The sequence below is a fragment of the Saccostrea cucullata genome, unplaced genomic scaffold (genome assembly GCF_032062105.1).
Source record: "Saccostrea cucullata isolate Sc308-1 unplaced genomic scaffold, CSIRO_AGI_Scuc_v1 ctg815, whole genome shotgun sequence".
Classification (NCBI taxonomy): Eukaryota; Metazoa; Mollusca; class Bivalvia; order Ostreida; family Ostreidae; genus Saccostrea; species Saccostrea cuccullata.
Window position 1 is genome coordinate 96,348 of NW_026941516.1, and position 12,053 is coordinate 108,400.

At 36.7% G+C, this 12,053-nt stretch overlaps 1 protein-coding gene across 1 annotated transcript in view; it reads right to left on the reverse strand.

The window, feature by feature from the left end:
* Positions 1-12,053, reverse strand: part of LOC134257978 (uncharacterized) — a gene marked incomplete at its 5' end in the record, with an annotated part of 120,719 nt that overhangs the window by 82,985 nt on the left and 25,681 nt on the right. The window contains 2 exons of the mRNA XM_062740550.1: positions 1,837-2,009; positions 10,938-10,980. Of these exons, the coding sequence (XP_062596534.1) occupies positions 1,837-2,009; positions 10,938-10,980 (216 nt within the window). The remainder of the gene's footprint in view (positions 1-1,836; positions 2,010-10,937; positions 10,981-12,053) is intronic.

Consider the following 12,053-nt stretch of genomic DNA (forward strand, 5'->3'; position numbering starts at 1 on the left):
ATAGGACATAGAAGTACTTAAAAAGAAAACTGCTCCAAAAAACTTAACCTCAACCTGGGACGCCGACACCGACGCTGACGCCGAGGGTATTACATAAGCTCCCCCAACTTCGTTGAGGTGAGCTAAAAAATTAAACGTACTTAGTTTTGGTATATATATAAATTGATACTAATTATTTTGTAGTGAACATATAAATTATATTCGCCATTACAGGAAAAAGTGCACTGCACAAGGATTTCGTTTTTTTTTTTTTTCAGATCGCAAGTTTAAATATTGCCATAACGACAATTAAAATAGGTATGCAGTAGCACACACACATTTGAAACATGGTATTTTTGATACTCGTGACAACAAAACAGTAAACTTTCAATTAAATCCGATGTTTTACCACAAATGAATTTATTTTTTTTCAACGGGTGCTCCGGTACGTATAAGCTGGATATGCTTTCTACGCATGTACGCGTATTCAATTTACACCACCGAAAATTGAAAATGCTGTGAATAGAAAATCGGCAGAATTACATGTAGAATAAAATGAAATTAGTGTTTGTCATCAAACGATATACACGTACAGTCTGCAATAGGAATATATCACATGCTATACAGTGATTTCATAGTTAGTCTATGTTTTTTTTATTCAAAAAGTCACCATCGGTTTTTGACCATCACAAGGCCGTTGGACGCTTTCCAACTTACAAAGGCAAAGGATACTGCATGAGAGTGGGTGGGTCCTAATCAACCAATGAAAGCGCTTGTTTTATAGAATGCAATCTGTGATTCAGATTGTTCAATTGTCAAATCCAATAGTGTCATCACTCAAGGCAACGCTATTTCGGCCGCAGTGTAATACTTTCAGGCGAGATTTGTGATAAGTCAAATGCTGACTGATGTTTTTCATACTAATTGTTAGGCCATTACATGTACAATGAATTGTAGATGGATTTTTCTGTTATTTCCTGATCATGAAAAGGAGCACATGGTGGGTGTGACTGACTGGCAAAGTGATGCTCACTCCTCCATGGCACCTGATCCCACCTCTGATGTTTGGAGGTCCATATTTGCTCTGCTACTATTATTTTTATTGTTTAATGGACTTTTGCACTTGAATACTGTTTGTTATCTCCACATATTTCAATAAAATGACATGAGTAATATCAAAGGCAAGTCTAAATTCTTCAGTTTTTTTTTTCTCTCTCCATATTGCATATTCTTCAAAATAACTTACCAGTACCCATGAAGTGTTAATTTAGCTTCCTTTCTTAATCATCATTAAATTTTCTTGTGTAAAATGTAATTGACAAAGATTTCTTGAGTTATTGCCAAAATATCTTAAATACTGTAAACGTATTACATTTGGCTGTGTATTCTTTTTAGCGGCTTTGGCGGATCACAGCAACCGCTAAATCAAGTACATAGCTAAATGTCTTGCATGTATACACATAAATAAGAATATGAAGAAATGCGCTAAATCAAATCTACACTAACTTGTTCAAAAGTGAATTTCCGCCAAATATCGTACACGCTAAATATAATACATTTACAGTAGTTTTGGAGTTGAGAGGTTGATGAAATATGGGCTTTAGCCTTTAGAAAGCCCAAAATAGGTTTAAATGAGTGGCAAAAATTAAGTTTGACAGTTTGTTCAACAATTTTAACCTGACCTGGCTGAATCACACCATTGAAAGTAAATCTGAATCATCCCTAGGTTGAGTTTACCTTACTTGGAGATAAAAGCAAATGTCTTGATGATGCAGACTAAATAAAAACAAGATATCAAAATATTTAGAACTTTTGTTTAATTTTTTTAAACTTTGTATGATTTAGACTGACTTTTACCTGGGTTAACAAAACCTTCATTTCCAGAACAAATGCCTTTAGGAAACAACATCCTATCCAGAATCTTAAAGGTTTTTGCAGAATCCTTTAGAGGTAATTTAGCTTCATATCGTTCCATCACATGCATGGACACAAGGTATGCCCTTTTTTCTTTCAAATCTTCAATTGTATATCTACAAAATTAACAATTTTTCTTTAAGTGAAAATATCAAAATGTTAGAATATAAATTCCAACTTGAAAATTTTCCTTATTTTTAAAATATATTACTTCAAGAATCTAACGAAATACTAGAGGTCGATGGACAGTCAACTCCGAATTGAGTAAAAATGAACTATTTGAAATAAAAGATCCTTTGAACATTTCTACATATTGCTGTTCTGTGATAACCTTAAAATTTCATACATAAATCCTTTCAAATGACCTAGTGACACTCATCACTTTATAAAGAACCCTATATCCAAATGTTTGCCCATAATGGCATACGTTGCACTGATTATTGATAAGAGTGACTCTGGTACCAAAAGTAACCAACATAGGCAATGAAAGATTATGCACTTCACCTTGATGAATGTTACCAATTAGTTTTTCCAATCTAACAGCTTTTTTTTCAAGTTAGCTACATTTCAAGTTCAATATCCATACCATCTTCGCTAGCCAAAGGTTTCTGATCCGAAATCTACTCTACAACCCTTGGCAGATTTCGCTGAAAATTTTAGAACTCGCGCAAACGAATCTGATTGGCTGCAAAGTCCGAGTCTACACAAGGTTTTTACTAATCGACAATTTTCAGCTGAATTTAAGTCTGTTCATTTTTTATGCAAAATAAGAGTAATATTTACAAGGGATGAAAGTTGGGACATGATCTATGCTTAAAAAACACGGGATTAATTAATTTGAAATTTTTTTCTTTTAATTTTATATTTTTTCAAGAATTATTAAAAGGACCACATAAGTCCGTGTTCGGCATTTTAGGTGCATCAATTTAAGCCAATCAAATGTCACGGCTCATTGATAATAATTGATACGGCAACAAGTAGAAAGTGGTGTCAAACTCTTGACTAACTAGAAATATGTCCATAGGACATGAATGCCCCGCCGAGGATATTTAGTAAAGCAACATGAAAATTCGTATGTGTATAAAATTTGATCAGTTTGGTTCAGGTAGGGGTTATAGTTACTAAGGAATAAAAATGTTGGTCAGATCCAGGATCCGAAGCAAGTCTGTTAGTGTCCATCCCTAGATGCATCATCCATGCAAGTTTGGTTCAGGTAGGGCTTAAAGTTACTTGGAATAAAAATGTAAGTCAGATGCAGCATCCGAAACAAGTTTGGAAGCGTCCATCCCTAGATGCATCATCCATGCAAGTTTGGTTCAGGTAGGGCTTAAAGTTACTTGGGAATAAAAATGTAGGCCAGATCCAGCATCCGAAGCAAGTCTGGTAGTGTCCATCCCTAGATGCATCATCCATGCAAGTTTGGTTCAGGCAGGGCTTATAGTTACTTGGGAATGAAAATATAGGTCAGATTCAGCATCCGAAGCAAGTCTGGTGTTGTCCATCCCTAGATGCATCATCCATGCAAGTTTGGTTCAGGTAGGGTTTATAGTTACTTGGGAATGAAAATATAGGTCAAATTCAGCATCTGAAGCAAGTCTGGTTGTGTCCATCCCTAGATGCATCATCCATGCAAGTTTGGTTCAGGTAGGGTTTATAGTTACTTGGGAATGATAATATAGGTCATATCCAGCATCCGTAGCAAGTCTGGTTGTGTCCATCCCTAGATGCATTATCCATGCCAGTTTGGTTCAGGCAGGGCTTATAGTTATTAGGGAATTAAAATATAGTTCAGATCCAGCATCCGAAGCAAGTCTGGTAGTGTCCATCCCTAGATGCATTATCCATGCCAGTTTGGTTCAGGTAGGGCTTATAGCTACTTGGGAATGAAAATGTAGGTCAGATTCAGCATCCAAAGCAAGTCTGGTCGTGTCCATCCCTAGATGCATCATCCATGCAAGTTTGGTTCAGGCAGGGCTTATAGTTACTTGGGAATTAAAATATAGTTAAGATCCAGCATCCGAAGCAAGTCTGTTAGTGTCCATCCCTAGATGCATCATCCATGCAAGTTTGGTTCAGGTATGGCTTAAAGTTACTTGGGAATGAAAATGTAGGTCAGATTCAGCATCCGAAGCAAGTCACGTTGTTTCCATCCCTAGATGCATCATCCATGCAAGTTTGGTTCAGGCAGGGCTTATAGTTACTTGGGAATTAAAATATAGTTAAGATCCAGCATCCGAAGCAATTCTGCTAGTGTCCATCCCTAGATGCATCATCCATGCAAGTTTAGTTCAGGTAGGGCTTATAGTTACTTGGGAATGAAAATGTAGGTCAGATTCAGCATCCGAAGCAAGTCTGGTCGTGTCCATCCCTAGATGCATCATCCATGCAAGTTTGGTTCAGGCAGGGCTTATAGTTATTAGGGAATTAAGATATAATTCAGATCCAGCATCCGAAGCAAGTCTGGTAGTGTCCATCCCTAGATGCATCATCCATGCAAGTTTAGTTCAGGTAGGGCTTATAGTTACTTGGGAATGAAAATGTAGGTCAGATTCAGCATCCGAAGCAAGTCTGGTCGTGTCCATCCCTAAATGCATCATCCTTGCAAGGTTTGTTTGGGTAGGGCTTATAGTTCCTTAGGAATGGACCTGCTCCAAAAACTTTAACCTGGTCACTCATCAGGAAAATGAAGGTCAGATCCAGCATCCAAAGTAAGTCTGGAAGTGTTCATCCCTAGATGCATCGTCCATGAAAGTTTGGAATGGGTAGAGTATATAGTTCCTTGGAAATGGACCTGCTCCAAAACCTTTAACCTGGTCACTTATCTGGAAAATGTAGGTCAGATCCAGCATCCGAAGCAAGTCTGGTAGTGTTCATCTCTAGATGCATCATCCGTGCAAGTTTGTATCAACATGTGAAGTTTGGTAACACCAACTTGAATGGTATGTTCAAATCTGAGCTAAACACCAATTTAAGAAAAGTGAGGTCAAGGTCAAAGGAAAGGTCAGGGTCAAGAAATGTTGATGCAGTTGCATAGCTCTCATCAATATCTATCAGCATATGAAGTTTGATGAAAATATCTTGGATAGTTTCAAAGAAACTTAGCTTTGAACAGAGCTAAACGCAAAGTGTGACGGAAGACCGAAGGACGGAAGGACAGAAGGACGGAAGACAGACATGACAAACACTATATGCCCTGGCCATATTCATGGTGGGGCATAAAAATCCACGGAGAACAATATTTTCTACCATTTTTGAGGTGTGCCCACTGCCCACAGCTGTATGAAGTTGTTTGGATATATTCCACATCAAATTGCATGGAGGTCGCCATATTGTTTCAAACGTCATATTGATCTACGTATGTTACAGCTATATTCATTGCACAAATATTAAAGAGGTTCAAGGGACTTAACTCAATTACGGCAATAGGTGGTGCTATCAAAGTTCCCGTTTGATAGGGCTAAATCTGCCAAGGGTTGTAGAGTAGATTTCGGATTGGAAACCCTTGGCTAGCGAAGATGTATCCATACAAGTTTGGTTTAAGAAGGACTTGTATGAACCTCCTCTGAAAAATTAAAAATGTTTACTCGTCAAATAAAATTTTAATCGGTTCTAACAGCCACTGCAAGTATGGAAGTGCCCATCCTAACCTGCATCTACAATAAATATTAAGCAATGGAGCTACTCCTATAACATATTACCGTGGTCACTCATCTGGAAAATGTACGTCAGATTCAGAATCCAAAGCAAGTCTGGAAGTGCCCTTTCCTAGATGCATCATCCATTCATCCATGATAATTTGGTAAAAGAATGGACAAAAGTCACTCATGTGAAAAATAAGATCAGACCCAGCATCTGAAGCATACCTATATGCATCATCCATGCAAGTGTAGAGCTATAATACTTAGGAGCAGACTTGCTCAAAAAAATTTAACCTGTGCACTCATCTGCAAAATCTTGGTATTTACTAAGATACAGCATCCGAAGCAAGTTTGATAGTGCCCATTGCTAAATGCATCATCCATGCAATTTTGGTCCAGCTAGAGCTAATAGGTACTTTGGAATGGACATGCTCCAAAATCTTTAATTGGTCACTCATCAGGAAAATCTAGGTCAGATCCAGCATCCAAAGCAAGTTTGATATTGCCTTTTGATCTATGCATCATCCATGCAAGTTTGGTCTACATAGGGCTTACTATGTACATGTAATTGGGCATTTACCAGCTGCATAAAATTTCACACATCTGCAAAATCTTGGTTGGATATAGCACCAGAAGCAAGTTTGGTAGTGCTCATTGTTAGGTGCATCATCCATACAAGTTTAGTCCAGGAAAGGCTTATAGGTTCTTTGGAAAGTCGGATCCCCCTGACTTAATTTGTAGAATTATTAAATGTATACATATATACTGAAGCAAATAAAATACATGTATGTCAATATGCGTATAAAGATTTGATTGCTTATTCTTTATTATGTGTATAGAAGATTCTTCTGTCACACTTTAATGATTATTTTATAACCTCATAAATTATTCTTTTCACATGCTGAATACTATCATTTAAAAAAAGAAAAGTTAAAAAAAAAAAAATAAGCTCACCCGGGACTCGATCCCGGGACCTCTCACATGTGAAGCGAGAGACATACCACTAGACCACGGAATCGCTATAAATGAAGGCAAGTATATGCAGAAGTCAAGTCACATTCATGTATATATTAATGTTCAGTATTGTCAAAATTTTACACAATCCATGGTGTTTGATTTATTTAGCCTTTATTAAACAGTTCTAATAGATGTAATAAGAACATAAGGTTCGCCGAGAACCTGTTTTATACGCAATAACTCTCCGCATGCCCCTGTGCTAAAAATAGCGACATGTAATACTATAAATACTAATAAAACAAACGGGGCGGGGCACTTTGAGAGGGGTGAGAGAGGTCCTAGGGAGTTTTAGTATAAAATTACATTGCATAAGCTCTAAATCTTCTTTACATATCGCGTGGAAATGATAGTGTTACACACAGACAGAATGTATAGATTTACGACCTTGAACTTTGAACCTTTTGATCTCAAAATCAATAGGGGTCTTCCTTAGGCCACAGGGAGTTGTTATGTAAAATTTTATTGCAATAGCTCAAATGGTTCTAGAGATATCGTGTGGAAACGAAAGTGTTATGACAGACAGAATTTGCTTATTTATGACCTTGACTTTGGACCTTTTGACCTCAAAATCAATAGGGGTCTTCCTTAGGCCACAGGGAGTTGCTATGCTAAGTTTCATTGCAAAAGCTCTAAGGGTTCTCGAGATATCGTGTGGAAACGAAAGCGTTACAGACAGACAAAAAGACGGACGGACGGATGGACAAACCCAAATTAATATCCCCCACTTTTCAAGTGGGGGACAAAAATAAAAGGCTGGCCATCAATTGACATATGTATGCTATAAACTGACCAACAGTTCTTCTGTCAAATTCCTAAGGGATACAGATAAGACTGCTTGATCAGAGATGCTATAAGAAATGATTGAGACAGCTAGCCTTCTTCCTACATTGAACTCATTAATTAATCTTTCACTGGATGCTTGTCTACTCATTACTACCAAGAGATGAATGGATCTCCACTACTTACCATAAAACATTTTTCAACAAACATATAAAAACAAGAGGCCCATGGGCCACATCGCTCACCTGAGAAGCTTTGGCCATTCCGTTCTTTACCAGATTTCCCCCTTGTAATACATATTGTGACCCCACCCTACCCCCATGATCATAATTTAAACAATTTGAATTTTACACTATCCCAGTATGCTTCCACATAAGTTTCAGTTTTTCTGGCCCAGTGGTTCTTGAGAAGAAGATTTTCAAAGATTTTTTCTATATGTTTCTTTGTAAAACATTGATGCCTTATTGTGGCCCCGCCCAACCCCCGGGGGTCATGATTTGAACAATTTAGAATCTACACTACCCCAGGATGCTTCCACATAAGTTTCAGCTTTTCTGACCCAGTGGTTCTTGAAAAGAAGATTTTCAAAGATTTTTCCTATATATTTCTATGTAAAACTTTGATTCCCCATTGTGGCCCCGCCCAACCCCCGGGGGTGATGATTTGTACAATTTAGAATCTACACTACCCCAGCATGCTTCCACATAAGTTTCAGCTTTTCTGGCCCAGTGGTTCTTGAGAAGAAGATTTTCAAAGATTTTTCCTATATATTTCTATGTAAAACTTTGATTCCCCATTGTGGCCCCGCCCTACCCCTGGGGGTCATGATTTGAACAATTTAGAATCTACACTACCCCAGCATGCTTCCACATAAGTTTCAGCTTTACTGGCCCAGTGGTTCTTGAGAAGAAGATTTTTTAATGACCCAACCCTATTTTTGTCTTTTCTTGATTATCTCCCCTTGCGAGGGGATATGTCCCTTAATTTTAACAATTTAAAATCCCCTTTACCCAAGGATGCTTTGTACCAAGTTTGGTCAAAATTGGCCAAGTGGTTCTTGAGAAGAAGTCGAAAATGTGAAAAGTTTACAGACGGACGGACAGACAGACAGACAGACAGACGGACAGACGGACGGACGACGGACAAAATGTGATCAGAAAAGCTCACTTGAGCCTTCGGCTCAGGTGAGCTAAAAAAATGATTTTTTTAGACTGAATGTCAGACAGGTTTTGATATGTGATTCCTATGGAAAAATGGACATGCTGATTCCATCCCATCCCCATAAAATTAGTTTTTAAATTAATAATATTATATAACATCTGATTCAGATTAGTTTATTATGCAATGTACAAATAATTTTAATTACTTTTCATCAAATTCATTTTAAAACTTGGCTAACCAACAAGAGCTATTTTTAATCCCACAGGCTTACCCATTTGCCCAATTCCCAAGGGATATAGATAACACCTGCTTGATAAGAGATGTTCTACCAATTAGCTCCTCACACTAAACTCATGAATTTTTCTCTAATTTGACATGCAATTTTCTGTTATCAAAATTTTTCTTGACCAGTGCTTGATAATTACACTCATGGGAGAAGTGGGATTTCTCTAACATACATTACATTTGTTATAGATTGCTGTCAATTTTAGGCTGAAAAAATAAGTATTTTCTTGATTTAACACTTTTTTAATAAGATAGTGCGATACTCTTATATTTTTGGGTATGTATAAATGAATAGTAAAAAGACACATTTTTTTAAATTTCACTAAAATTAAAGGTCACAGTGACCTTGAAATAGGTCGCGACATACCTTCTACCTCAGATGCATAAACTGGCCAAGTTTGATGATTCTAAGTCTAATAGTTTTCTAGTTATGGGCCGGAAAGGATTTTTTCATATTAGGCTATACCTTTTTAATTAAAGGTCAAAGATATCAGTCAGACATGAGAAAAGCTCAAAGACTGACAGAAAGACAGACACAAAGCCTATAACATAATACATCCCGGGTGTATAAACAAGAGGCCCATGGGCCACATCGCTCACCTGAGCACTAAGGGTAGGAAAACGTAGGAAATGGCTTTTTATTGTAAAGTTTAAATCCAAAAGTAGTCCCATGACCAATCATGGATTTGCTATTTTTTAGAAAATGTTTGTTTAAAGAATTTTCCTATATATCTTTAAAAACTTTGGTCAGCCATTTTGGCCCCGCCCTACCCATGAGGTCATATGATTTGAACAACTTTGATTCATGAATCATTTGAATTATGGTGTAGTCATTCTTGAAAAGAAGATTTTAAAAGAATTTTCCTATATATTTCTATGTAAAACTTTGGTCGGCCATAATGGCCCCACCCTACCCCCAGGGGTCATGATTTGAACAAACTTGAATCTACACTACCTGAGAGTGCTTCCATATAAATATGATGAATTATGGCTTTGCTATTCTTGAGAAGAAGATTTTTAAAGAATTTTCCTATATATTTCTATGTAAAATTTTGGTCGCCCATTTTGGCCCCGCCCTACCCCCAGGGGTCATGATTTAAACAAACTTGAATCTACACTACCTGAACATGCTTCCATATAAATAAGATGAATTATGGCTTTGTCATTCTTGAGAAGAAGATTTTTAAAGAATTTTCCTATATATTTCTATTTAAAACTTTGGTCGGTTAATTTGGCCCCGCCATACCCCCGGGGGTCATGGTTTGAACAAACTTGAACCTACACTACCTGAGCATGCTTCCATATAAATATGATGAATTATGGCTTTGTCATTCTTGAGAAGAAGATTTTTAAAGAATTTTCCTATATATTTCTATGTAAAACTTTGGTCGCCAATTTTGGCCCCGCCCTACCCACCCAGGGTCATGATTTGAACAAACTTGAATCTACACTACCTGAGCATGCTTCCATATAAATATGATGAATTATGGCTTTGTCATTCCTGAGAAGAAGATTTTTAAAGAATTTTCCTATATATTTCTATGTAAAACTTTGGTCGCCCATTTTGGCCCCGCCCTACCCCCGAGGGTCATGATTTGAACAAATTTGAATCTACACTACCTGAGCATGCTTCCATATAAATAAGATGAATTATGGCTTTGTCATTCTTGAGAAGAAGATTTTTAAAGAATTTTCCTATATATTTCTATGTAAAACTTTGGTCGGCCATTTTGGCCCCGTCCTACCCCCGGGGGTCATGATTTGAACAAACTTGAATCTACACTACCTGAGGATGTTTCCCAATAAGTTTCATCTTTCCTGGCACTGTGGTTCTTGAGAAGAAGATTTTTAAAATATGCCACCAAATTTTCATTAATTCCCAATTATCTCCCCTTGAATAAGGGCGTGGCCCTTCATTTGAACAAACTTGAATCCCCTTCACCCAAGGATACTTTGTGGCAAGTTTGGTTGAAATTGGCTCAGCGGTTCTTGAGAAGAAGTTGAAAATGTGAAAAGTTTACAGACAGACGGACAGACAGACAGACGGACGCCGGACAAAATGTGATCAGAAAAGCTCACTTGAGCTTTCAGCTCAGGTGAGCTAAAAAGCATATTGCTAACAGCAGAGAATATCCAACAATAATTTTAATAAAGTTAACTTACCTTACATTGTAAACTCCAAAGATACTAAATAGTTCAGGCTCTCCTAAAAAATAAATATTATACATCAAAATAATCAAATTTTATCCCCATTAAGTTTTAATACCTTCTACTTTTTTATGCCCCTTTAATGAAAGTTTTAGGGGTATACAGCAAAACTGGGTTATAACGAAGTCACTGGGTCCTTTGAATTTACTTCGCTATATCCACGGTTCGTTATAACTGCATTAGAAATTCATTAAATTTATACACCGTATATACTCGCCTATAAGTCGGTCCGCCTAGAAGTCGGTTGTATTTATTAAGCTTATATTTCAGATGGACTGACTTCATATAATACCATTCTTTTTATAACTCGCCTATAAGTCGGACACAGAGTTTTGGACCAGAGATTGGCTCCCAAAAAACCGACTTATAGGCGAGTATATACGATAGCTGGGGAACAAAGATGACTTTAATACATCCTTAAATTAAGTTTTGCTGTATATAGTTTTTGCCCGGTCCATCTGTCTGTCTGTCTGTCTGCAAAAACTTTCACGAACAAAATAATAAAAAAGATTTCCATCCAAGTTTTAAAAATTTGTAAGTATAATACAGTAAAACTCGTTTAGTACGAACACGGATATAGTGAATTCACGGATATAGCGAAGTTTTTCTGGGTCCCCGGCAAAATTCTTAACAAATCTTTGTAAAATTTTACGGTTATAACGAACTCTGATATAACGAATTTAAGTATATAGAGAACTGATTTTGAGTCCCGTTGAGGTTAAATATAATGAAATTTACTTTTTTTATAGCGAATTTTCAAAGATCTCAAAAAATTGATAAACTTAACTGACTTTATTCCATTAAGATTTTGTATATAAAGTTCAATTCATAATAAAACCTTAGTTATTAAAGGTATGTTTTATAATATTTGCTTCCCTAACATATTTCTTAGTATTACTTGAAGGAAAACATGCATATTGCGAATTCGCTGTATGTAGTAATACAAATTCGTTATACGGATATAACGAATTACGGATATAGCAAATTGAATTCACAGGTCCCGAGGACTTCGCTATAACCGTGTTTTACTGTATAATTAAAAAAAAAAATTAAGCACTTATACAGGACTAT